This window comes from Takifugu rubripes, chromosome 21, assembly GCF_901000725.2.
Source record: "Takifugu rubripes chromosome 21, fTakRub1.2, whole genome shotgun sequence".
NCBI classification, from domain to species: Eukaryota; Metazoa; Chordata; class Actinopteri; order Tetraodontiformes; family Tetraodontidae; genus Takifugu; species Takifugu rubripes.
Window position 1 is genome coordinate 6,557,515 of NC_042305.1, and position 26,151 is coordinate 6,583,665.

Sequence of the window (26,151 nt, forward strand, 5' to 3'; positions counted from 1 at the left end):
GGCGCATAGCATAGCGAGAGAGCATGCATTTGGTTGGTTGTGTCTACAATTTTTGGGCAGGGGTCTCACTATAGTTGCTCACATTTAATCCAAAGAGACTAACTTGATTCTACATTAGTGTGAGATAATCCTCCGTATGTCACAAATTAGTGAGTGGTTTATGTAGTTTTGGTGGGATTAAAGACGAATATCGTGAATTGATCCGTATTTCCTTTACAATAATGAAGACGGCTGAGCTGTATTGAACGATCGCGAGACTCTCCGCGAATCGCGTCCCGCGGTCTCCATGTTGTTCGTGGTGGTCTCCATCACCACCATTTCCACCGCTTAAATCAACACTATGAAGAAAATAAGGCGCTTAAAGGTTTGGAATTGACGTTACACATTTCACCGTTTGGGATAATGAAAACACACCTGAGTGTATCTACGTCGCAGTTATATTTGCTGTTTAGCTATTCTAAACATCTTCGCTAAGAAGCTAAAAACATTAGCTTTTTGTCGCTAAATCTTTTGATGATTGAATATTATTATTATTATGGATAATCCAAGTTCCAAATGAGCTGTTATTACATCAATAGTTGACAATACATCATTATTTTACAATGAAGTTCATGCACTCTTTAAAGCTTTATTGAACCTCCTTTTTTAAAACAAAAAACAAAACAAGATACGCATCTTAAATTTCAAAATGAAGGCCCTTGTTCTCTTGGAAGCAATTAGATACTCAGGGTTTTTTGTCAACAGTAATTTTATGTGTGTCATCATTTTTCCCATGACTTTTTGTGTCTGAAAAAGAATAGGAAGGGTTAATCTTTGGATGGAGGACGTGGTTCTGCACTACCAGCCTGGATCAGAGGCCAGGCTCAACTCTCTGTTGGAGACCACAGAAAAGCTTCTTAAACCTTTCCCCTGTCGAACTCCTCCAGTCTTTACCCCCTGGTTCTCTGATTCCCATTTCCCCATCAGACCTGCCAAATCAGCACCTGCAATCACCTCCTTTCATAACAGGTATTTTCAAAGTTCTCCTCACAGACCTGGATTAGAAAGCATTGCCCAGAGAACTCAGGAACATTTGTCTGTAGACAGATTAAAACAGGATCATAAAGATTTTATATTAGAAACCAAAGAAAACCTCCTCCCAGGTGGTCTGAAAAACAGCAGAGCATCTCCTCATGACCACAAACATTACTGTGCTGTCAAAGCCTCACCATTCCGGCGCTCCTGGAGTGTCTTCACACACAAAGGAGTTCTGCTGCAGAACTCTAAGCCACTGTCCCAAGACTTCTGTCACATGGTCTCCATACTCCAGCTGCACCTCCGCCAGAGGGTCAGATGGGTAATCAGTAAGCACAACTGTCCTGGAGACATTGAGCAGGTCAGTGCAGATATTTGTCCATTTATGTTAGCATGCTGGCTAACAGTTAATAACTGGTAAAGAGAGCCGAGGACAGTTAAGATGTTAGGATGTGGGCTTTTGAGTTCATGGTCAAACTGTGGTTCCTTTTTTTTAATATACTGCATATGTACCTGTTCAACAATGCTGACAGCAAGATGAACAACCTATCAGATTGTGTTTTTTTTGTGGTCCTGACGTCAGTCAGTTTCAGTCTAAATGTTTGGAGGCTCAGAGAAAAAGTGATTACTGGTACATGATGTAAAAAAATCTTGCTCAGAACCATGAATGGTTGGGTCAGAAAGTATATTTCATGCATGTAGCTCACCTACAAAGTGTAACTACTGTTTAGTTTCACTGACCTGAGTCAGACAGGAAGTCCCCAAGGAAGCCGTGGCCGTGTTACCGATGTCATTACAACATTTTTGCCTCGTTGGGCTTTTGATGTGAAATAATCAATAATCTGAACTGTGTTCCTCTTCTGGTGGTTGTCTTCCCTGCAGCTGTGGCAGTCGGTGAGCCACTTTATTCAGACCTCGCAGTTGCTGACATGCAATGCCAACATCCAAAGGGAGCGAGCCGAGATCTGGGTGTTCTGTGATGTGGTCCACTCTGAGGAGGTGGGTCACTTCCTGAAGGACAAGCTGCAGCTGTTTGGGAAGATCTGTCTAACAGTCCGCAGACACGGGATCATCTTCAGCATATAGAACAGAAATGCTTCAGGCAGTAACAGTCATTTTCATCTGAATAAATGGCATTTTTATAAATTACTTCAATGCTTTTATAAAAGTCACACTTAATATTTTAGTTTTTATATTCAGAGATTTTATCGTTCTGCAAAAATGTCTTCAAATGCATTAAATTCTGATTAATGTAGGAATTAAATTATTCTTTAAATTAATAACATATATTTGTTTTGCAATAATGTGTTTTTACATTTTAAATAAAGAAGTGTACATACACCTTGATATAGATGTATTTGATGTAGGAGGGGGTGGTTCCTTTTGGAAGACTGCAGCAGCAGGTCACATGATGCAGATGTCTCACACATACGCGTGGATATTTTCAAACGGCTGCTTTTATAAGACCTGAATAAATGAGGACAGCATGAATACAGTACACCCCCATCACATGCATTCTTTTGTTGCCATGGTCCCCCATCCGTCTCGCGCACTAAGAAAATAGGTTACCGGATATGACGCTAACGCACGGCTTCTCGGCCATACTTCTTCATCTTGGCGATTTTGTTCAGTCTAAAGTAGCTAAACTAGTTAGTCGCGTCCGTTTTTATTAGCCATGTAAGATATATTGTGCAGTTATGTCACCACGTCAAAAAGAAACGGAATTGTTGCTTATGTATGAGCCTATATTCCTTTACTTTGAAGGGTTGCACCGGAAGTGAAGTAGCCTGACGCCAAGATAGCGTCTGAAATTCAGAGGGGCTAAAACACGAGTCTCTTTATCCTGGAAATACCTGAAAAATCACATCAAGATCTCGGATCAGAGGTCAATAAAATGACGCGTCCGTTTGTTATGATAGTTTGATGCACGTTGTTCTGGTCTATTGGACGATTTAAAAGGTGATATTCAATCAAAAAGGTGAGATGTTGGAGCCAGAGCGACGAGGTATGATGCTAAACTAGCGTTGTCGCCTGTAGTTTCCTGTTTCCTGGAGGCGATAATGTGTCTCTCTTAGCCCTTTCCTTTTATATGTGATACTTGGAGCATGAATACCGCTGCTTGGTTGTTTTTACTTAAAAACTGGAGAGCTTGACGTAGAATTTCACTTGTGGCCTCAGTTCGGAAAATACCTTAATCACCAGTCTAAAGGCTTCCATTGTCTTGGATTCGTTCAGCAAAATTCGCCTTTAAACGCACCCATCATTTAATACACGTCTGTTAAAATAATGTATTCAGGGTTGGTCTCCATTATTTACGTTGGCCCTTTAACAATTCATTTTCCTTAAAATGACAAGAGTATAAAGTCTAGTATTCAAATTCATTATCTATGAACATTATTTTACACTTTGCATTATCATACGTTCATGCACTCGGTCATATGTCTTCTATATCAGCAACTGGCATTATCAAATCTGGTCGCACTGCTAATATCGTTTAATATAATTGTATATTTTAAACATAAAAAAAAATCACATCCACTACGATTTAATTCTAATTATATATCATGTGCACCTGAACCTCCCATTGTGGAAATGTTTAAAGTTAAAATAAATAGAATAAGAGTAGGAGATTATGTTAAAGGACCAGCTGACATCAGTGACGATGATGATGTATCTCTGGGGCATTGTGATGTTCAGGTTTTTGCTGCTGGGGGCAGAAACTCTTTATCTTATCTTTTGTGTCTCTCTTTGCCCTCCTTTTCCTGCAGGCAAGCGTCTCTGCAGATGTGGCCACCACCTCTGTTGAGACTCCTGTTAATGAGCGGTGAAGATTTAGATGGGTTTGGAGTTGCCGCAGCTCACCCAGGATGGATGACATCAAAACATGGGGGATGCTGACGTAGCTGCCCTTGATAGATTTACTTGGGAGAACTCAAACACTTGTTTTAAAAGTTAGTCACATTGTTTTTGTCTGTAGTCGCTCAGAAGCCTACAGCAGGTTTCACAGCCATGAGCTCCGAAGGATTTCAGTATCGAGCTCTGTACGACTACAAGAAGGAGAGAGAAGAGGACATTGACCTCCATGTGGGAGATGTGCTGCTCGTCAGCCGCGGAGCACTGCTGGCGCTTGGCTGCAGCAGCGGCGCTGAAGAGAGGCCGTCAGAAATTGGTTGGTTGCCGGGTTTTAACGAAACCACACAGGTACTGATTGCATCATGACTCCAGTTAAACACCAGCTGCCAATAACGTCTCCAGTGATATTCTGTGCGACTGTAGACAAAAACCAGCCTCGTTTCCCAGTCTTCTTTGATTTGTGCATCTGTGGTCGGACAGGAAAAAGGTGACTTTCCTGGGACGTATGTGGAGTTTATTGGCAGAAAGAGGATGTCTCCCCCTACGCCGAAGCCCCGCCCACCCAGACCCCCCTCAGCATCGGCGAGGGCTGATTCTGAGTCGGACGGTGAGTTGGAAAGCTTCAAATGGCTCAAGGTTCTTCAAACACAGCAGAAAGATACAGGCATAGCTCTATTTATTTTGAAAAATCTTCCTTCTCATGTATCTTTTCTCCACTTTGATTTACTCAGACTTTTAATTGATGCTGCTTAAATTATGAAACCTAAAAAGGTCAATCCAACCTCTGTTATTTGTGTTCATGTCAGTTCTGTTCTGTTTCACACGTGATGAACAGAACCTCTGAAATAGGATGAGTTGTCAGCAGTGGAGGAGCCTCGATGGAGCTTGAGCAGGAGACAATGAAGCTGACACCCACTCTGTTCACCTGTATTCGTAATTAAGTTGTTCCTATTTGTTGCTTTGACCTTCTGTGTATTGTGTCCTCTGTTTAGGCTTTGTGCTGCCAGACTTGGCAGAACAGTTTGGACCACCAGACACAGCCCCTCCACTCCTCACCAGACTGATGGAGGCCATTGAGAACAAAGGTACGTGCATAGCTGCACTCTGTACCTGTCCGTGCCACATGTCTTCCTCTGCATGTTTACAGTTGCTCATTTCCTCGTTCCTCGTGTATTTTCTGCAGGTCTGGACGCTCCTGGTGTGTATCACGGTGTGAGTGCTGGAGGTTTAGATGTTCGACAGCTGGCTGATGCTGGTGAGGAGTTTCTTCTTCCACTGGTTTTGTATTTAATCTGTTGTGATGTTTCTCTCTTATTGAACACAGGTGTGTTTGTTTTTTCAGACCTGGAGCAGCTGGATCTGCTGTCTCTGTGCTGCGGGGTGCTGCGGTTCCTGCAAGACCTGCCTGGTCCCATCCTCCCATCCATACTGCAAGCTGACATGATTCGTGCAGTCCAAGGTGAGATATGGAGCTTGGCTGCGCCGGTCTTGATCTACCTGGTTAAGCCCCTTTGTCCATTTTTGCTTTTGTCACAGAGGTCAGAGACGTGGAGGACTGTGCTCAGGTGTTGCGATGCATTGCCAGCTCGTCCAGCTGCCCCGCCCAGTATGGCCTGACGCTGCTCAGCGTGGTGCGTCACCTGGCCCGAGTCTGCCTGCATGGTTCCAGAAACCAGCTGAGCCCTCGAACCCTGGCGGAGAGCTTCAGCCCAGTATTGTTCAGGCTCAGTGCAGGGTCAGTTACTCTCGCTACATTTAAATCATTTCATTCTGGGGCCAACCGCAGATTGTTGATCAGGAGGCCAACCACAACTCTTGGACTTGGTTTCTCTGCACGGAGTCAAAATGTCAATCTCCGCGGCTTTCGGGTGTAATTTACAATCGAAAGGCAACAATGGTACCGATGTTGGTCTGAGCACGGCAAAATGTATGTGCACAGACTCGGTGACCAAAAAGTGCATTTTTCAGTTTTCAGCATTTTGACTTTGAGTGTTTGGCTCAAACTGCAGGAACATAGTAAGCAGATATTCCTCCATCTCTTTAAAACAGGCTGACTGCCTCTCAGTAACCATGGCAACACAGCTTCCATATAAACCCCTCCCACTGTCCCACTGTAGCTTCCGTACCCCCCCTGGTTGTCATCAGGAGGATCCCTCCTGGGTCCCTTACTCTCATCCTCGCATTAGTTGCATTCAGGCTCAAATTATGAAGGCCTGAGAGCCACAGCCATACACGTACACACACATGCATGCACTGCCATTGGTGATTGCAACCGGTACTGCAATTGTCACCATGATTTGAAGCATTGAACATCCAGTTACGTACAGGTCCTTTCCTCAGCCATACCGGTAAAAGGTCACCGTCACTGTGTGTGCAAGATCCCCACAGGGTTAGAAAAAAAAAACAACCCTCCTCACTCATTTCTTCACCAAAAAAGGATTCACTAAGAGATAATGTGCTGCAGCCACACACGAGCGGCAACTAGAGCAGCAACACATCTGCCTCATCAACAAGTTTATCACAAATCTATAAATGTAATCAAGTCTCAGACACACATGCTTAAACATCTTCATAGTTGGGATTCATGCTGAGATGTTTGTTTATTTCAGCTCTCCAGAATCTTCTCATCACTAGAATCATTTTGCTTCTCTGTTCCTTTTCAGGTCCGAGTCCAGTCTGGACCCTCTAGTTCAGGTTCTAGAGATTCTGATTACCAGCGAACTCAACATGAACCAGGCAGCACCAGGTGTGTATGTGTGTGTTCTTGCTTTGTGCTGCTCTTCACAACTTCAAAGGACTGTTTGAGAGTTCAGCCCTGGTCTTAATGTTGAGGTTAGAACTGGGTTGAGGTCAGAGGTGAGGGTCAGGGTAGAGTTATGAATCATGTCTATGGAAGTCCTCACAAAGATAGGAGTAAAAGGATGTATGTGTTTTCGTGGAAGGGCACTGTGGTTTGTTACCACTTTAGTGATCAGATTTCAGTAGAATCAAATAAAAACAGTTGTTTATTAATGATGAATGATGGTCAACATGACTCATTGCTGAATTGGATAGCAGATTTCAGTTTGTTCACATGACGAATCTGCTGTGTCGGTTGATCTTTTATATACAGCTGTTAATCAATAAGGACCGATGGGATCAATAACCGTCAGAGCGGTGGCACTGAAAGGATGACATCATCCATGCATACACTCAAAGATGCAGCAGACAGGAGAGGGAGGGGGTGGGTGTTACCACGGTGATGTGCCTGCATGGATGGGATTGGCTGGGGGGGGTGGTGATGTCACACATCTCCAAGCTGCTCCTGAGCTTTGAACTGAGGCTGAGGCAGAGAAAGTGGCGTCATTTCAGACGAAGACAGACTAGAAAGCGTTGCTGTTATTGGACCCTCGGAGGGGGAGAATAGGTGGACAGTCAGCCATGAACAGTCGGGACCTGACGTGGGTTCTTCTCAGAGACGGATCCGTGTTTGGCTTTGAGCTCTGAGGGTTCTGAGATGGAGCAAGATGAGGAGGCCGGGGCCGAGGCTCTCCGGGGGCGAGACAAGATTCTGTGCTACATTAACATGCAGAGTCCAGGTAAAGCTGCAGCCGGAGCCTGACCCAGTCCTAATAGCTATCTCTGATTCTGGTACCTACCGGTACCTTCTGACCACAGTCCTCCAGTAGGAAGTTGGAAATTTACTCAGGTCCTCCCAGAAGATGACTTCCTCCACCTTTTCCACCAGGCTGAAGTGGACTCTGTGACAGACGCTTGCATGCTTGAAGCCATTTTATTAGACTGCAGAAGTAGATTGGGCATCATTAACTATCTGATGAAGATCTAATTTCCTGCTTGGTCTTCAGAAATGTTTGAGATTAACCTCAGGAGTTAGTTTGGATTAAATGGCTTCAAAATGTAGATTGGAAAACAGATTCCTGTAAGAACATCTAATTTATTTCTGAATTTCTTTAATGTTCTCTGGTAAACATTAATGAACTGAAATTATAGAAAGACAAAGGTGAAAAACCTGTTGCAGAATATGGGCTTGGCAGCTCCCTCTGGCGGATAGAGCAGTTACTGATCTCACGCACGCTGGTGACGTCAGCAGTAGGATGATGTTTCTTCTGATTTCACAGATGAATCAGCTGCTTTTCCCACTTTTCTCCCCAGCTCTGCCTCCTAAACCTGTCAAATGTTCAACTCCAGCACCTCCTAGCAGCTTCAACAACAGCATTTCCCTGCAGGATGCAGAATGGTACTGGGGAGACATCTCCAGGTAAAACACACACACACCTGAGAGGGTAAAAGTAGATTTGAAAAGGTGTAAGTTAGTATTCTTTTAAATAACCAGGTGAATGGGGAAGTTAATTTTAAAAGTTAGTTATGATAGAAAATAGCTTAAAATTGATAAACAACAGATAAAGTGACCAAAATAGGTTGGAAGTTAGGAAGGCAGTAAATTGTTGAATGTTATTTAATAACAGTACCTTTTGTTAGTAAAAAAGTATTTACCAAAAGTGTTTTGGGTGCAGAGAAGAGGTGAACGAGAAGCTCAGAGACACTGCCGACGGTACTTTTCTGGTCCGAGATGCTTCCACAAAGATGCACGGAGATTACACACTGACCCTGAGGTAAATACACAGTCACACAGTCATGTGCTCCACATGTCCTGGATAAGAGTGCAATTGAATTTACTAATGGCTGATTTGAACAAAAATAGCAGCAAACAATGTTACATGGAGCAAAAATCTGTAAAACTCAAGCTCACCAGGAGCTTCACATCTTAAATTTCTGCTCCCTTTTCTACATTTGTAGAAGCTCAGAACCTCCAGTTGTCTTAGTGATGTATTCAAGGGCTGCAGTCCACACAGGAAAGAGGAAGAGTTGAAATGTAATTAAACAAGAAGGGAAGCGAAGGAGAACAGAGACAAATACCATCTCTTCTATATCTCCACAGTCTCCACAGATTTATCATAGAGTTTATAAGTAGAACAATCCAAATAAATGACCTCTACTCAAAATGTCCTCATTTAGAATATAGGACAACAATTTATATATATCTGTATAGTCTGAAGAAAGGGAGCAAACCTGTGCAGAGTAAAGAAAGTGTCCGGTGAACAGTTGGACTGTGGTCAACAACGTCTCTGGACAGGAACAGCTGCTGCGACACCCTGAAAGGCAAAAAGTAACCATCTGGTTTAACGCTGATGTGTTTACACCTTCAGGAAAGGAGGCAACAACAAGCTGATAAAGATTTTCCATCGAGAGGGAAAGTATGGCTTCTCCGACCCTTTGACCTTCAGCTCCGTTGTGGAGCTCATCAACCATTACCGCCATGAGTCACTTGCCCAGTACAACCCCAAACTGGATGTCAAGCTGCTCTATCCCGTCTCCAAACACCAGCAGGTCTGCACTAGTCTCACTGGCTGGATCACCTTGTGGACTCTTCTGATCGGAAGATTGTCCTTGTTTTTAGGATCAGGTGGTGAAGGAGGACAGCATCGAGGCTGTGGGGAAAAAGCTGCACGAGTACCACCTGCAGTACCAGGAGAAGAACCGGGAGTACGACCGGCTGTACGAGGAGTACACCCGGACCTCACAGGTACCTGCAGCACCTCTGCAGCACATCTACACCGTTTGATCAGAAATATTGATGCTCAAAAACAGGCTAATAATTTCATTATTGATTATCTCAAAAGTTTTGTTTTGTCCATAAAGACATTTAACTGTCAGAGAGGATGGAAAGATTCACATTAAGATGTATAGAACTGCATTATGTTACAGATGTTTAAAATAAAGTCAATATTAAATGAAAACTGAGAGTCGAGTCTTGTGGTTCAAACACTTGTAGTACCACTCAGACAACACTGGGCGTCGCTGTTTGTCCCTCATGAATCCTCTTCCTCTCTCAGGAGATCCAGATGAAGAGGACGGCCATTGAGGCATTCAACGAGACCATCAAGATCTTTGAGGAGCAGTGTCAGACGCAGGAGCGCTTCAGCAAAGAGTACATCGACAAGTTCCGCAGAGAGGGAAATGACAAGGAGATCCAGAGGTAGGCCCTCACCACAACCACAGCAGACTCCTCAGAGTTTAGAGGTATCACGGAGGTTGCAGACAAGTGAGCATTGGGAAACATTTTATTTTTACATTTGATCAAAGGTGTGATTAAGAGAGCAATTCCAGATTGATGAGGTTTGAGTTGCTGTGCTGTACAAATGTAGATTTTAAAGCAGGTCTAATGTTTTTGTGCCACCTCCTTAAGGATTATGGAAAACTACGACAAGTTGAAGTCTCGCATCAGTGAGATCGTGGACAGCAAGCGCCACCTGGAGGTGGACCTGAAGAAACAGGCTGCTGACTACAGAGAGATCGATAAGAAGATGAACAGCATCAAACCAGACCTGATCCAGCTCCGCAAGACCAGGGACCAGTACCTGATGTGAGACCCAGCTCTGGATTGATCTCTCTCTGTCTCACAGACACGCAGTCACTCACCCTTTTTGTCTCTCTCCCCTGCTACTCAGGTGGTTGACTCAAAAAGGTGTCCGCCAAAGGAAGTTGAACGAGTGGCTCGGCCTGAAGAATGAAACTACAGAAGAGTAAGTGTGCCACTGCCCCCTGATGGTGGGAGGGGGCTTTTCCTTTTGCTGATCTTTGGCCCACCTGTCTGGGTTTATTTTGAGAAACACCGGTTTTATATCATTTAGAGGAAAAGTAATTTTCTGCTAAAAAAATCTGCTTCCCTTCGTTCTGTGTTTCACATTTGGTCCTCATGTTTTGCAGCCCTAAAGTATCTTAATGCCACCTACTTTTTCATTTGTTACAAAATTCTACTTAACAAAATTTTTATTAAACTTAAAGTCAGACTCCAGCAGTTTTTTAAAAGTTCAGAAGTGTTTTATTCATTTTGGGCACATGGAGGCGCCCTTGTCCTCATCTCCCGTGTGCTTATGCTGTGTTACAATGTGCAGTGAGTACAGCATGGTGGAGGATGAGGAGGACCTTCCTCACCATGACGAGCGTCTGTGGCGGCTGGGTAACATCAACCGTACTCAGGCCGAGTCTCTGCTGCGCGGAAAGAGAGATGGAACGTTCCTGGTCCGGGACAGCAGCAAAGCGGGCTGCTACGCCTGCTCCGTGGTGTAAGTTCTACTTCCTCTTTTCTATTTAGCTGTTTGTGTGACCATACTGCACTGATCTAATGCCCCCTCCTCTTTCTCAGTGTGGACGGAGAAGTTAAACACTGTGTCATCAACAAAACGAGTACCGGCTTTGGTTTCGCTGAGCCCTACAACCTATACGCGTCTCTCAAGGAGCTGGTGCTTCACTACCAGCACACCTCACTGTTTCAACACAACGACTCGCTCAACGTCACGCTGGCGTTTCCTGTCTACAGTCAGCAGAGGCGGTGACGGGTCATCTTCACGGTCAGTCTCGATGGCCTGTACAACCCGCTGGGAACAGGAAAAACAGCACAGATGCAGGTTCTCCTGCAGAACCCAAAACTTTTCTGAGGATGAAGCTTTATGTTTGAAACCAAGAAAAAAATACTTTACTGTGAAAGGCGTCCTGCAGCTTTAACTTCCTGTGAGCAAAAGAAAGGGCGGGGTTCCAGAGTTACATCATCAATCTTAAAGACCCCCTCAGGCTCTTCGTCTTGGGCTGAAACACGGATTGGAGTTGTCGGATCAACTTCAACCCCTGGTCATGTGGTCAACTGTTATTGTGATATCAAATAAGCATCGCGAAAAAAGCAGAAACATAGTTAATGTGATTAAGGGTGAGTTTCTACCAACCATGAGTTTCTACCGAGACGACCATCGGGGGAACGCTCCTCTGCTTCTACCAATCCGATGGGAGTCTTGAAGGAAATAGCAGTCATTGAACATCCACATGCCTAAAAACAAGGAGAAGCGGGCCCGGACCACAATCTGGACCCAAGGAGCTGAATCTGGACCCGAGGAGCAGGCCTTGACTAGAACCTGACCCACAGACTTTCCCTCACGCTGCTCCAGAAGGTCCTCTATCTGGATCCTTGTTCTTCTTCAGATGTTTAAGAACAGGAAGTCTTGTCACGGTAACGCCTGTAATCCCAGTCCAAGAAACTGTTTTAATTAATGTTTGTGTTTTTGTTTCTGTCAAACGTTCCAGCGTAATAATGCGTGCGTGCGTGTTGTTACTGTTTTTAAATAATTCCAGACTCTCCTGATTTTACCTCAGATTTCTTTCATGTTTCCAACTTGATCAGAAATCTGCGACTGAACTTTCAGTTTTTAAGAACTTTTTTTCAGGACCAAACCATGATCGAAGCAGTTCTCAGCTTTAATTAATCGTCTTCTCAAATGTAATTAAACTAGTTTTATAAATGAGCTGAAATTCAAATCTTGTTTTTAGAAACCTCAAGTATTTTTCTTCCACCAATGAAGCGAACGTGAGACAAAGTTGAACAATTTAATTTAGGTCAGTATTAAATCAGGATTTAAGTGTAGAAACACGTTTAATCAAACATCTTTGGGGAAGAACTAAAAACATGATAGAGTTGAAGTTTAAATTGAAGAAGTCTGAGTTTTGTATTTCTGGAGCAGGTTAGGATCATGACTAGACCGAGCTCAAACATGAATAAGAGATTTATTTCAAGGAGTCCGATGTGGAAATAAATTCTGAATGATCTCAAATATGTTGACTTATTTCTTACAAGTGTGATTTTACAAATCTTAGTTTTTCTTCTAAACTTCCCACCCTGTTGGTCTTGTTATTTGTCAGTTTAACATCTGACAACAGTTTTTAGCTTCATTGATCCATGTTGCTGCTTCACCATAAATCTGATGTTCTGATTTCAGCAGGTTCCTGTTTTTGTTTTCCAGCTTCTATAAAATGCCTTGATGCTATTTTCTGTATCAGAATTATTTTTATTTCTGTTGATTTCAATCAGACTCATTTGGTTCAATTTAGCTGGCAGGAGGAGAAAACAAATCCAAATGTTTAAAATGTTATCAACCACTAAATGATAGCTTCCTTCCATCAAATCTGCTCATTTATCCCTTTAAGTCAGACAATTAAGGTGAAATTAAGGTTTTAATGTTGCACCATATGACATCTTGCTGCTACATTCATTCAAAGCAAAGCAGGTTGATTTTCTCAATCAAACTAAATGTCAATGGGATTCACCACATGACCAGATGTGTCAGTGTCCACTACTAATACTTATGTGATTGCATAGGTGCTTCAGGTCATACTTTAGTGCGACCTTTGTGGGTGTCTAAGTGCGCTTGAGCGCTGCTGCATCCACCAAGTGCTTCATGTAAAAGTGATGAGGTGCTCTGGATATGCCTGCACGTCATTGAAGATGACAAACATGGAGGGTTTAGCAGGGTTATCAGTCACACTGTCATACAGATCAGAAGGGTTCTTTTTGGGAGGAGCAGGAAGGCCTGCCTGTCCTCTGGTGAAGTCCCCCACCAGCACCATGGCCAGGTACATCCGTCTGTGGCCCAGGAGGTCTGGCATGGCGTAGCCTTGAGCAGAGTAGTTGGGATCCACGGCAAAGTAGGACCCGTTGCCGTACATCGCTCCTGCAGAGCGAGAGAGAGAGAAGAGATGGCCACTCAGCTGATGATGTCATCGCTGAGCTATCAATCCAGATTCTGGAGGTGAGGCTCAATCGCTAATGTCAAACCTGTCAGCCATTTTCGGTGTTTGTGTAACAGTTTCCTTTGGGGCCCAGATGCTCCAGGAACTAGCTGTGTTGTATTATGGTCTGTCTGAATGCTCTGATATATGTGTTGGGTGAACAATGTCCCTAACCCTAATGAAAAATGTGTTTCCAGCTTGAACTGGTTACCATGGTTACAGGTCGAGAGTTTCGTTACCGTGCATTCCAGCGTAACTTCGATTGAAGCCGGATTTGTTGATAAACTTGACGGACTGCGCTTTAGTTCCGTGGAAAAGCAGTCTTTCGTTGTTGGAATGCCCATTCTTCTGCTCCAGGCTCTTCTTCAGCGCCTGGTAGCCCTGCCATAGAACCGCATTTTGGATCCGTTCAATCTGCGAAACCCAACACGGAAGGTTAGTCCCCTCCACTCAGAACCCCTAGAGGCTCCTACTCCAGCAGCAGCTTGATCTTCCAGGGACTTTTAGAATTGATTATCTAACAGGAAACCATCTCTCCTTTTAATAATTCCACTGATGCGGCTCAAAGTCTTATGTCTGTCAGATTTATTTTTGTATTCTGTACTGCTAAACTCTAGGATGGAGCTCTTGGTTCTGAAACCACTGCCCTGCTGAGTGAGCTTCATCTGAGCAGCTTCTGTTACAATTCAGTTCAGACAACTATCCAGGATGAACGACCTTAAATGTGAAAGCAGAACCACAAACCTTTAAGATATTCAGACTTCTACCGCTGCTTGTGGCCTTCTGCTTTACATTAAGGTACTCTTCCGAGCCTGGGTCCAGATTGACCACTTTGAGGAATTTATCTCCCATGTCTTCCCAGTGTGGTGGCAGGACACCTGTGAGGGAACAAAAAGAAGCTTCTGTGTGACCTGGATCAGCTGTCCAGGATGTAACAGTTTAATGGGGTTATGTTTTCCGTTCTTCTGGTCAAACCTTGGCCTTCTACACCCTCTCTCACCTTTTTTGTCCACTCGGAACAGCTTGATCTCTTTATGGCTCCTGGCTGAACAAGCTCTTCTCTGCACCGTGTTAGCCTGATACAGCTCACCGTTGATCTTGAGAGTCACAATTTCTTTTTTCTGGAAGGCCTCCTCTAGGATTAGGTTATCCAAAGAGTTGAAAGGTACCTTCTGCCCAAATTGGTCCTGGAACTGCCACTCCACACGCTCACTCATCTGTGCAGCCTTTTGCTTCTGGTTCTCCCTACACTGCGTTTTCTGGATGAGGGTCCTGAAATAAAACAAATGGAAGACGATCACGTTCCGAGCTTTCTCTCCATCCTGCCATGGCGCAGCAGACAGACCTGATCACAGCGTTCGCGTTGAGGACATCTCTGGTTAGCGCTTCCAGGATGATGCTGGGCTCCTGGTCATCAAGGCCCCTCTTCAAATGGATTTTGATGCTCAGCTGCTTCTGCAGGCCCTCGAGCTCCGCTATGTCTGTCTGCGTAAACTGATTGATGTACTCATCTTTGATGGTCCAGGTCATGTGTTCCATCTGGATCAACTCTAGAATCCTTTTTTTGGCCTGATCCACATTCTGACATGATGGAGAAAACAAGTGTCAGTAGATTTGTGTGGTTCCTGTCAGAGGGTAACAAAGAGAAGGACCAAAGTCAAATCAGTGTCTCTACATGCTGATTCCAAATGGTAATATTTCATCCACTAGTGATGTATGTTAGAACCTTTACATTCTCTGGTGTGTTCTCAGCAGACCAGTCATCTGAAGACTGGTACAATAAGTTCTATTAATGGATTTATTCCTTCACTCTCAGGTAGCAGCAGAGTCACAGCTGTCCCACACTTCCTGCCTGACAGGAAGTAATCCTACCAATGTCCAAGGAAGCTTGTGGTTGTGTGTGTTAAATTCTTCATAATCAAAATGTGACATAGAAGAATTCAGTTGTGTGTTCACCTTCTTGTTTTCACTGCACAGCTCAAACACTGCAGGCTCAAACTCCTCCTTCTGAAGAACCAAGGTCTCCGTGGAAGGTTTGTCCTCGACAATTTCAAAAATTGAAGTGACTGCATCTGGCCAGAGCAGGAGAAAAAAGTGAGGTCTGGTGTGATGAAGTGAGTGTGGTAGAGTTTAATACCTTTAATGGTGCCAATGACGCCTTTGACGCCAGCCTGGTCACTGGAGCTCTGTCCTCCACTGTTGCCATGGATACCAGCTCCCTCGGGGTTCCCGTCTGTCCACTTCAGCCTTCCTCTCTGAGCAGACGTAGGCGAGTGGCTCTGACCTCGGCCACCCTGAACTCTGTGGGAGAGTCAGCGACACAGTTCTCATACACTCCAAGTCATGTTTCCTGAGCCTGTGATGCTATCAGGTGCTTCAGACCTCAACCTGAGCAAATACTGAGCTGATAACAAATGCAGTAATCCATCTGTTTTGTCTCTGTCTTAAGTTTATGCTCCGGGGGTGGGGGGTGGGGTTGTGTTGGTACTGCGGACCGTAGACCCTCTACAAACCAGGGCACCCGTGGTTCACCGACCTACATCATACTCTGTTGTTGCTACTCTGACTTCACTTGATGTTGTAACATGTATTGTTTTGGCTGGGATAAAATAAACTTGTTCCCGATCAGTTTAAAGTAAACAAAGTTGCCTCTAGACAATTTGAGCTGCACCACAAATGGGATATCTGTTTTTTCTTTTATTGTTCACTCTTAGTGTTATTTGTATGAGCGGTGTGTTGTTGTGTATTGTTCGCTAACAAACTCTGTAAATGTAGCACTAATTATTATTGCTGCTCGATTTGATCTAAATTTTTGAAGTTGCACGGAGAAGCAGCCGATGGTCTGCTGAAGCACCAACATCATCTGAGTAGGAGACATGTTCACAGTGCCGCGAGGCTACGCAGAATCAGAAAGTCCCCTGACTGCTGTCTGGTCATGTGAAATTGAACATGATGGTTGCATTTACCTTGAAGCTGCTGGGCCTGGTCTCCTCACAGCACCTTGCGGGTTGTCAAACACCTTCTTGACTGCTGCAGCCAGGGCTCCTGCTGTTTGGTCATTATTTGTTACCAGCTGGATCTCCCTCAGTGACCCCTGGCCTCCTGGAGCACTGCAGTGCTCCCACACGGCCTGTGCGATGGTGTCAGCACAAAGGTCGATGGGGAACCCAAACATGCCAGAGCTGATCGCTGGCATTGCAATGGTGGAGCAATTGAGCTTTTCTGCTTCTTTCAGACTCCGAGTTACGACCAGCTTAAGGAGCGACACTGAATCCTCTGGACTGTGCTCAGAGAAACGTGGACCAACTGCGTGGATGACGTGCTTGCACGGGAGATTACATGCATCTGTGACGACGGTGTCACCTGTGCGGAGAGCTCCATTTCTGGCAATGTAATTGTTGGAGATCTTCTGTAGCTCAGGTCCGGCAGCGTTCAGCAACGCCAAAGCCGGACCACCAATGTGTTTCAATTCCTCGTTGGCTGCATTGACCACTGCATCAACATCAAGAAGACAAATATTTGCCTCACTGACGTACACTTGAACACCGGAAAGCGCAGTAACTTTGTATAAACAAAGACCGTTCTTTCCCCTTCCTGAACTGAGCAGCACTACACAGTTCAAGTCATTCATGATGGCAGACAGAAACAAGCTTCCTTGGAACTGGAAGTATTTCTTGGCTCCAGGCTTGTCAACAATCAGCTTGTCTGTGCTGAGAGCACCAATCATTTCCTGGATGAGGGATCGGGCTTTCAGGACACGGTAACAAGCACCAGCAATGGAAATGCTTGGCCTCTCTTCTTCAATTTGGATTTGAATACCACAAGCATCTGCTATTCCAATGTAATCTTGTTTTTTTTTCTTGACAATGAACTGAAGAGCGCAGGACTGGACAGGGAGGGTTTCCTCAAGTCTGGCATTATCAACTATAAACTTCTTCACTTCACGGCTAACTTCTTTCACTGGATCGAGGAAACCAACCACTGTGACTTGGTCTCTTCCCTGGTCCAGAATGGCCACTGTTGTCTTTGATGAGTTTTTGAGCCCCAAGAGTCTCTGCTTCAGGCTCATCCACTCAGGAAGAAGAAGAACTTCTGTATCTTCAACATCAAGAGTCTGATGGTTGAATACTGTCCTAATCTTCTGTTCTGCACCAGCCAGCACATTGTCAGAACATCCCAACAGCAAGATCCTGTTGTTGTTGATGCTGTAGGTGGCACAGATTCCTTTGGATGTGAATAGTTCTTCAGACATTTTCTCCGAATCCACCATCTTGAGAAAGTTAAAAACCGCAGCAGAGACATCGATCTGCTTTTGAATTAGTTGGTGCTTCTTCTCCACGACCCACAACTTGGCAGGGTAAACGTTTGAGGTGCTTCCCCTAAATGTTAACCTTTTGCTACTCTTATTGTAAGACAGCTTCATATCAGACCATTTGTCTTGTGTAACTTCCTGCAGCCCCTCCTGCTCCAGGATGTAGAATAATGTGGGTGCCACTTCCATACTTTCAGTAACTTCCTCCCTTTTTTGCTGAATCTGCCTCATGGCTCTGGCTGCGATGTCTTTCACATGAGCTTCAATTTTATTTATATCTTCGACTTGGCCGACCACAGTCAAAGTCTCGCTGGAAGCATCCAGCTGCAAGTTGGCATCTTCTCTTACAACTAAACGGATGTATTTCTCTGCCTCTTTCCAGGCTGGTCCATTCATTGAGCATTCAAAGGCTCTGTACTGAGAAATAAGTTGATGGAAGATCCTTTGAGTGGTGCTCTTCCACTTCTCCACTCGATCTGCAGTCAAACCAGCCTGCTTCAAAAAGCTGGGCAGTGGACTGAGCTTCACTACAGGCTTCTCTGAGTTCACGCTGCAGAAGTGCTGATTCATCTGGTCATTGATGACTTCCCAAAGTTTCCTGGATTCAAGAAATGTCCAGACTAGAGGCTCAACCGCCTCTATGAAGGGCTCAGGCATCTTCCACACAGGTCGATCTTTTCCATACAAGGGGGTGCGCAGGGACTCGTGGTACGGATACACCCTGACAGAAGCAGACCGGATTGTGTGCTCTTTATGGAGGCAGATTCTTTTCACAACTGAAGTAAGACAAGAAACCAAAAAAGAAGCTCTGGTGAGACTCAAATTCAAACAATGCTGACTTGTTTTAAACCCTCTAAACAATATCAAACTGCTTTGTCTAAATTATGGCTGAAGTGCAGAGTGGAGGTTGTCACAGAAACAGAACAATGGCAGCAACAACCTTTGGGGTCACCGACGGTGATGATGGCAACTTGATAAGGCATGATGATGATCTCCTTTGGCATCCACTTCTTATTCAGTTCAGTCCACCTCTGGAAATACAGCTGCAATATTTCTATATTATTTAAACACAGGAACAAAAACACAGAATTTGTGTTCTGAGCAAAACAACAGAACCAAAATCAAATATACAAACAGCTGTTTCACAGCTGTAATACCTTCATCCACATTCAGAGGAAGGTTCTCCACCCAGATGCGCACTGCTGCCTCTAGTGGCCAAACGGTCACTTGCCATTTCTCCAAGGCTTGACTGGACTTAATTTTTGTCAAGAACTTGATCTGGTCTGTAAAACATCCACAGCTCTGCTCAAGATTCTCACAAACCCTCAAAATTACATTTAAAACACATCTTCACATTTTATAAGTTCCTAGCTGACTATCTCCTGTAGGTTTGTGGATCTGAGTATCTCCTGTAGGTTTGTGGATCTGAGTATCTCCTGTGGGTTTGGGGATCTGTGTATCTCCTGTGGGTTTGGGGATCTGTGCATCTCATGTGGGTTTGGGGATCTGTGTATCTCCTGTGGGTTTGGGGATCTGTGCATCTCATGTGGGTTTGGGGATCTGTGCATCTCATGTGGGTTTGGGGATCTGTGTATCTCCTGTGGGTTTGGGGATCTGAGTATCTCCTGTAGGTGTGTGTCTTGTCCTACCTTCAGAATTGCTGAAAGTGACCACAGCAGAGTCGAGCTCAAAGATCATTTCCATGGTGTAGGCACTGAAGCTTGAACCCATGACATTATCCACCAGACGTTCTCCGACATGTTTGTCTGTGACCGGGCTCAACACCACTGCAGTGCTCTGAACAGACTCTACACGCAGACAGAAAAACCTTTTCTACCTTCTCAGTCATGTTATTCTTCCTGAGGAATTTATAAATTTTTTGTGAATTTAAAATTCTTTTTTATAAAAGTTTAGCTAATGAAAAAGGAAAAGGGCCAGAAATAATATTTTAGGTCACAAATTACACACAAATGACAATTAATAACAGATTTTCACTTTTATCTGATCATTATTTTACATTCATTCCCAAAAAGAATTTTATGAATGTGAAAACTGTGTTTAATTCATGCAGCCTTTACCATCTTGGTTGTCTCCAGTGGCTCCCCTGACAGGTTGATCTGAGGCTGATATAAAAACATACAGTTGTTACAGTTGCAATAGAAGAGGCGCCTCCATCCTCCTTTGCTGTATTTATTGTGGCAAAGAGGGGGAACTATTTTACCTTTGACGTCAGTGCTGCTCAATGAACTCTGACAAAAGAACACAAATACTTTAGTACAAATCCAGAGTCACCAAAGGCGACGGCTTTATTCTAAACACATGGACATGTCACAACCACCAGTAATGTCCAGGTTCATCTGAGCTCGTATACAAATGTACAGCTTTAAATTCACACAGGGAGTCCTGATGACAGCATGTCCTGTACAGCTAACATAAAGGCATTACTTCTGCCTCACTGAATCAAAATCTTTATCTCAGATGACAGGAACAGTAGAGGACACTGTTGTGGGAAACATGACCAGACTGGACGCTTCATCCTTGCTAGTCTCAATTTAAATGTAGATTTACCGGCTCAGAAAGACACAGTTTAATGTTCCGATTGTTCAAGGTGATCACATGGTCCTGTTTCTTCACGACTTGTGCTCGCACTGAAATAAAATCACACAAAAGTGAGCAAACTCTTTAAAAATGTATTGCTAGGATCACAGTTTTAAAGTGTACATTTACACATGCTGGTCACTGATAATAATACTCAGATTATTGTGATAATCTGATCTGATGTGTTCACATGTGCTTCAAATAAAACTCTGATTTACAGGCTTTAAATGTTTTAATATATTTTGTTTAAGAGCACTGTAGTTTACAGGTTTCACAGAAAATTCTGCTACACTGGATATTCAACCCCAAACATTTGTTGATGAGGAGAGATGAAGGTTGAGCTATGGTTTAGGTGACAGAAAGTTCAGGGACCTGAGGCAGGATTATGGGCCACTGATACCGCTCACCTGTAAATGTTAATTTTAGGTCGGATTCCTTGACTGCCCTCCATGTGGGAGTCACAAGCAGATAGGTAGGAGCAGCACTGAGAAGATTGGAGGTGCTCCTGTTCCAGGTCCCCCTGAGGTACCACCTCTAGGAGACCTTTACTCCTACTGCAGAACATCCTGTTAACTGTGGCCATGATGATGGCTGAGCAGTGTGATCTTCTCGAAAAGACATCAACTCCACTGTTGATGTCAGCTGTTTTGCTTACTTTTGGGGGGGGGGGGGGGGATTTATGGCTCATTTGCTCGTCTCTGGTCACCTCACAAGTCACCAGAGACCAAACCTCAGCTCTTTTAAACACATAGTAACTTAATATAAAAAAAAATCTTGGCTTTACTTCTATCCAGTAGCTGACTGAAACTGTAGAATAGCTGAGGAACAGCTAAATTGCTTTCGGTTTCTAGTTCTATAAAGTCATTGCGCAGCAGACTTATGGACACACATTTCACCAAACATTTCGTCTGTGGAGCGATTCAAAGTGCTAGTTTCTGCTGTTTTAAAGTAGGTTGTGCTGACTGGTTGATCCAAGTCTCACCCACACTTACCCGCATTATCAGCGAAGTACACAGCGGCCTTCGTCTCTCCGTCCTTCAGCTGCACCAGACACTCTCCCCCGCTCGACTTCTTCGAACTCCCGAAGTAAAGCTCCAGTTTGAGCTTGACCCGGCTGGCCTCGGTCGGAGCCCAGTCTCCCTCCACGATCACAGGTAAAATCAAGGACATGTTCTCCTGCTGCTCCCCGACGAAATGACGAAGCCAATCCGTCGCTTTCACTTTCGTTTCGTGCCCACGTGTCGTCAGCATAATCAGTAATCATCTAAAGTAAACCCAAACATATAGGTTAAAGTAGACTTACTTTACTTATTTCTATTTTCTCTTTATTTATTTCCTTTTTCATGGTATTGGGAGTCGCGCCCTAGCGCCCACTACAGGCCAGTGTCACGACTATGGCAGTTTACTTGTTTCGTTTACTTGTGAAACTGTCAGTAAACTCAGCAGAACCCACTTGATCCAGTCAAATGAACTAAACACTGAATGTAACCAGCAAATGTACATCCGGCCTTTCCTTCAGGTCCAGAGTCTCCTTTAGCTCAGGAGGAGGACAAGGTCACCGTGGGCAACCAGGAGACTGAAAACCTGAACACATTCCTGCTGGATTGAGGTCAGTCTGGTTAGAGAAGCATATTTGTATCAATAAGACAACATTACTTTCTTAAAAACAGCCTTGAGAAGAGTAAGAGGGAGTCTGATCAGAGAGTTAGACTAATTCTATTTTATTTGAATTTTTACAGTTTAAGAAACATTTTTATCTTGTCGGTCCCCACTGAACATTTTGAACTCGTGTTTAATTGTTTTTATTTAATTTTTAAACACATCAACGCTAAACCAGGAAAGCATAGATAATCAAAACAAATGAAGTCATTGTATTTAGGAGTATTTGTGTTTAAATGCTTTAAACTCAAATTATGAAGAAATCTGGCAGTTTAAGAAGAGTCACCCTCAGATTTTTCTTCACCTGCAAAGAAAAAAAACAGAGTGAAGTAATGAAGAAGAATTGTATAAGCTACAGCTCAGCTTTACAAAGGTCATGGTCTCCATCCCTGCAGCTCTGTATGTGTGTGTGTGTGTGTGTGTTTGTGTTTGAGTAACAATGTGGCCCACTGAACCACTAAATATTGCTGGTGAAGACCAGAGATGCTATAAATGTTAAATGTGTGTGTGTGTGTGATGACAAAACCAGAAACTGATCACATTTTTGTGAGTGAGTTCTGACAATTACTGATAAAAATGTGAATTATTGTATTGAAAAGTGTGGACATACAGTCAAGTTTGATTGGTGCTGGGGGGGGGGGGGGGGGGGGGGGGTGGAGGTGGAGATGTGGCACAGGTGTAGACCACCTCCAGGTACCTGGTTTCCTCCTTACATGGATATTCTCCAAACACCCACTCAGTGACAGGAACCTGGCAGGACCTCTTGTTGGCACAGCTGGAGGAAGATAGAACCATGAGAACATGTGGAGGTGACAGTTGGAGACCTCTGGACACAGCCAGCTGTGGAGCTGAATTCCTTCACTCATCTATTGAATTTAAATGTAAAAAATAAAGTTGTATGGAGACCATGGGAGCTACACACGACCACCTGAGGAGGAAACGCTGTCTGAAGATGGAACAAAAAGTATTAGGACACTTCTGGGATTTAAACCTGCTTCTGATTCCTCCAGATGTTTCAGACTGACAGATGAAGATGAAACAAAAGGAGATGTTTTCTTACAGGTCCTCCACCACCATCTCAGCCCAGGGGAAGTTACAAAAGGTGTCAGGTCCATCGTCGGGGTGGGCTTTCCCCTCTCCGCACCTCGTCCCCACACCCACTTTATACAGGATGTGTTCCAGCTTTATTTTACTGCCAACATCTGGAGAAAGAGGAGAGGAGGGGACTCACAAAGAAGAAACTCCTTTCGGGCTTGTGGCAGGAGCACCTTTTAGTTCTAATCTAATAACATCTAACAGAGTTGGTGTTATTGATGATCTAAATCAGCAGAATGGGATGATTTTCAAGAGGAAATGGTGCTGTTTTCATGGCAACTGATGTTTCCTCACCACATGACATCACAGCGGTGTCGTTGTGACAGGCATAAATGATCTCAGCCTCTGTCAAAACACACACGTCACAGTGTCAACACTGACATCACATCCATTACATCATCCTTGTTGTCTGTGTTCATCTTCATCACTGTCATCATCATCTTCACTCGTCCTTTCACTTCTGTTTCAGTGCTTCTTTTTCTGATTGCTCTAATTGTGACATCAGCAGCAACAGTGTGACAGGCAGAAGATGATGAGATCAGAATACAGGACAAGAGAGCGGAGGTGGATAACTAGTGAACACAGTCAAATCGCTCAACAGGAAAGCACTGTTAAAACACAACCACAAGGCCATCACCACTAAAATGCAGCAGCAAAAACCGGAGGCAGAAAAGATTTACTCACCAGCTTAAATTTCTGCTCCCTTTTCTACATTTGTAGAAGCTCAGAACCTCCAGTTGTCTTTGTGATGTATTCAAGGGCTGCAGTCCACACAGGAAAGAGGAAGAGTTGAAATGTAATTAAACAGGAAGGGATGCGAAGGAGAACAGAGACAAATGCCATATCTTCTATATCTCCACAGTCTCCACAGATTTATCGTAGAGTTTATAAGTAGAACAATCCAAATAAATAACCTCTACTCAAAATGTCCTCATTTAGAATATAGGACAACAATTTATATATATCTGTGTAGTCTGAAGAAAGGGAGCAAACCTGTACAAAGTAAAGAAAGTGTCCGGTGAACAGTTGGACTGTGGTCAACAACGTCTCTGGACAGGAACAGCTGCTGCGACACCCTGAAGGGCAAAAAGTAACCATCTGGTTTACCGCTGATGTGTTTACACCTTCAGGAAAGCAGGCAACAACAAGCTGATAAAGATTTTCCATCAAGAGGGAAAGTATGGCTTCTCCGACCCTTTGACCTTCAGCTCCGTTGTGGAGCTCATCAACCATTACCGCCATGAGTCACTTGCCCAGTACAACCCCAAACTGGATGTCAAGCTGCTCTATCCCGTCTCCAAACACCAGCAGGTCTGCACGAGTCTCACTGGCTGGATCACCTTGTGGACTCTTCTGATCGGAAGATTGTCCTTGTGTTTAGGATCAGGTGGTGAAGGAGGACAGCATCGAGGCTGTGGGGAAAAAGCTGCACGAGTACCACCTGCAGTACCAGGAGAAGAACCGGGAGTACGACCGGCTCTACGAGGAGTACACCCGGACCTCACAGGTACCTGCAGCACCTCTGCAGCACATCTACACCGTTTGATCAGAAGTATTGATGCTCAAAAACAGGCTAATAATTTCATTATTGATTATCTTAAAAGTTTTGTTTTGTCCATAAATACATTTAACTGTCAGAGAGGATTAAAAGATTCACATTAAGATGTATAGAACTGCAATATCGCTCAACGTCACGCTGGCGTTTCCTGTCTACAGTCAGCAGAGGCGGTGACGGGTCATCTTCACGGTCAGTCTCGATGGCCTGTACAACCCGCTGGGAACAGGAACAGATGCAGGTTCTCCTGCAGAACCCAAAACTTTTCTGAGGATGAAGCTTTATGTTTGAAACCAAGAAAAAAATACTTTACTGTGAAAGGTGTCCTGCAGCTTTAACTTCCTGTGAGCAAAAGAAAGGGCGGGGTTCCAGAGTTACATCATCAATCTTAAAGACCCCCTCAGGCTCTTCGTCTTGGGCTGAAACACGGATTGGAGTTGTCGGATCAACTTCAACCCCTGGTCATGTGGTCAACTGTTATTGTGATATCAAATAAGCATCGCGAAAAAAGCAGAAACATAGTTAACGTGATTAAGGGTGAGTTTCTACCAACCATGAGTTTCTACCGAGACGACCATCGGGGGATCGCTCCTCTGCTTCTACCAATCCGATGGGAGTCTTGAAGGAAATAGCAGTCATTGAACATCCACATGCCTAAAAACAAGGAGAAGCGGGCCCGGACCACAATCTGGACCCAAGGAGCAGAATCTGGACCCGAGGAGCAGGCCTTGACTAGAACCTGACCCACAGACTTTCCCTCACGCTGCTCCAGAAGGTCCTCTATCTGGATCCTTGTTCTTCTTCAGATGTTTAAGAACAGGAAGTCTTGTCACGGTAACGCCTGTAATCCCAGTCCAAGAAACTGTTTTAATTAATGTTTGTGTTTTTGTTTCTGTCAAACGTTCCAGCGTAATAATGCGTGCGTGCGTGTTGTTACTGTTTTTAAATAATTCCAGACTCTCCTGATTTTACCTCAGATTTCTTTCATGTTTCCAACTTGATCAGAAATCTGCGACTGAACTTTCAGTTTTTCAGAACTTTTTTTCAGGACCAAACCATGAAGCAGTTCTCAGGTTTAATTAATCGTCTTCTCAAATGTAATTAAACTAGTTTTATAAATGAGCTGAAATTCAAATCTTGTTTTTAGAAACCTCAAGTATTTTTCTTCTACCAATGAAGCGAACATGAGACAAAGTTGAACAATTTAATTTAGGTCAGTATTAAATCAGGATTTAAGTGTAGAGACACGTTTAATCAAACATCTTTGGGGAAGAACTAAAAACATGATAGAGTTGAAGTTTAAATTGAAGAAGTCTGAGTTTTGTATTTCTGGAGCAGGTTAGGATCATGACTAGACCGAGCTCAAACATGAATAAGAGATTTATTTCAAGGAGTCCGATGTGGAAATAAATTCTGAATGATCTCAAATATGTTGACTTATTTCTTACAA

The 26,151-nt window shown here is 43.9% G+C and overlaps 3 protein-coding genes across 9 annotated transcripts; 2 read left to right on the forward strand and 1 right to left on the reverse strand.

The window, feature by feature from the left end:
• The first annotated feature begins 111 nt into the window (after nucleotides 1-111).
• Nucleotides 112-2,361, forward strand: shld3 (shieldin complex subunit 3). 2 transcript variants are annotated; one of them, XM_029829168.1, is made up of 3 exons: nucleotides 112-364; nucleotides 796-1,375; nucleotides 1,897-2,361. In XM_029829168.1, the coding sequence occupies exons 2-3, from the start codon at nucleotides 818-820 to the stop codon at nucleotides 2,098-2,100; spliced, it is 762 nt and encodes a 253-aa protein (XP_029685028.1). In that variant the 5' UTR covers nucleotides 112-364; nucleotides 796-817; the 3' UTR covers nucleotides 2,101-2,361. The 2 variants fall into 2 exon arrangements, with proteins under 2 accessions (XP_029685028.1, XP_029685029.1); XM_029829169.1 differs by having other exon boundaries at nucleotides 801-1,375.
• A 407-nt stretch (nucleotides 2,362-2,768) lies between these two features.
• On the forward strand, nucleotides 2,769-26,129 carry LOC101065244 (phosphatidylinositol 3-kinase regulatory subunit alpha-like). 4 transcript variants are annotated; one of them, XM_029829165.1, is made up of 18 exons: nucleotides 2,772-2,992; nucleotides 3,783-4,215; nucleotides 4,348-4,474; nucleotides 4,860-4,952; nucleotides 5,051-5,122; nucleotides 5,210-5,326; nucleotides 5,404-5,602; nucleotides 6,531-6,613; nucleotides 8,020-8,125; nucleotides 8,382-8,480; nucleotides 9,075-9,255; nucleotides 9,326-9,451; nucleotides 9,762-9,904; nucleotides 10,115-10,291; nucleotides 10,377-10,451; nucleotides 10,824-10,994; nucleotides 11,075-11,267; nucleotides 24,882-26,129. In XM_029829165.1, the coding sequence occupies exons 2-17, from the start codon at nucleotides 4,024-4,026 to the stop codon at nucleotides 11,262-11,264; spliced, it is 2,151 nt and encodes a 716-aa protein (XP_029685025.1). In that variant the 5' UTR covers nucleotides 2,772-2,992; nucleotides 3,783-4,023; the 3' UTR covers nucleotides 11,265-11,267; nucleotides 24,882-26,129. The 4 variants fall into 4 exon arrangements, with proteins under 4 accessions (XP_011613619.1, XP_029685025.1, XP_011613618.1 ...); XM_011615317.2 differs by lacking the exon at nucleotides 24,882-26,129 and having other exon boundaries at nucleotides 2,769-2,899; nucleotides 11,075-12,527; XM_011615316.2 differs by lacking the exon at nucleotides 24,882-26,129 and having other exon boundaries at nucleotides 2,773-3,019; nucleotides 11,075-12,527.
• LOC105418587 (protein mono-ADP-ribosyltransferase PARP14-like) lies at nucleotides 12,912-21,713 on the reverse strand. 3 transcript variants are annotated; one of them, XM_029829163.1, is made up of 16 exons: nucleotides 21,385-21,713; nucleotides 20,363-20,442; nucleotides 20,016-20,043; nucleotides 19,873-19,917; nucleotides 19,444-19,602; nucleotides 18,952-19,077; nucleotides 18,735-18,848; nucleotides 16,449-18,570; nucleotides 15,620-15,783; nucleotides 15,439-15,554; nucleotides 14,828-15,063; nucleotides 14,647-14,754; nucleotides 14,473-14,481; nucleotides 14,227-14,359; nucleotides 13,722-13,896; nucleotides 12,912-13,424 (listed from the first exon to the last, which is right to left on the reverse strand). In XM_029829163.1, the coding sequence occupies exons 1-16, from the start codon at nucleotides 21,641-21,643 to the stop codon at nucleotides 13,150-13,152; spliced, it is 4,149 nt and encodes a 1,382-aa protein (XP_029685023.1). In that variant the 5' UTR covers nucleotides 21,644-21,713; the 3' UTR covers nucleotides 12,912-13,149. The 3 variants fall into 3 exon arrangements, with proteins under 3 accessions (XP_029685023.1, XP_029685022.1, XP_029685024.1); XM_029829162.1 differs by lacking the exon at nucleotides 14,473-14,481 and having other exon boundaries at nucleotides 14,227-14,360; nucleotides 14,483-14,754; nucleotides 21,385-21,692; XM_029829164.1 differs by lacking the exons at nucleotides 14,473-14,481; nucleotides 20,363-20,442 and having other exon boundaries at nucleotides 14,227-14,360; nucleotides 14,483-14,754; nucleotides 21,385-21,690.
• Nucleotides 26,130-26,151: the final 22 nt, after the last annotated feature.

What these genes read in the sequence shown, in the direction of transcription:
- shld3 (XM_029829168.1), top strand. Translation starts at nt 818, where the DNA reads ATGGAGGACGTGGTTCTGCACTACCAGCCTGGATCAGAGGCCAGGCTC. An exon ending in GTCCTGGAGACATTGAGCAG is followed by an intron (nt 1,376 to 1,896) that starts GTCAGTGCAGAT and finishes TCTTCCCTGCAG; the next exon opens with CTGTGGCAGTCGGTGAGCCA.
- LOC101065244 (XM_011615317.2), top strand. Translation starts at nt 4,024, where the DNA reads ATGAGCTCCGAAGGATTTCAGTATCGAGCTCTGTACGACTACAAGAAG. An exon ending in AGTACACCCGGACCTCACAG is followed by an intron (nt 9,452 to 9,761) that starts GTACCTGCAGCA and finishes TTCCTCTCTCAG; the next exon opens with GAGATCCAGATGAAGAGGAC. An exon ending in AAGAATGAAACTACAGAAGA is followed by an intron (nt 10,452 to 10,823) that starts GTAAGTGTGCCA and finishes TACAATGTGCAG; the next exon opens with TGAGTACAGCATGGTGGAGG.
- LOC105418587 (XM_029829162.1), bottom strand. Translation starts at nt 21,643, where the DNA reads ATGCTGACGACACGTGGGCACGAAACGAAAGTGAAAGCGACGGATTGG. An exon ending in CACTTTCAGCAATTCTGAAG is followed by an intron (nt 19,078 to 19,443) that starts GTAGGACAAGAC and finishes GATGTTTTACAG; the next exon opens with ACCAGATCAAGTTCTTGACA. An exon ending in GAAGTCTGAATATCTTAAAG is followed by an intron (nt 13,897 to 14,226) that starts GTTTGTGGTTCT and finishes TGGGTTTCGCAG; the next exon opens with ATTGAACGGATCCAAAATGC.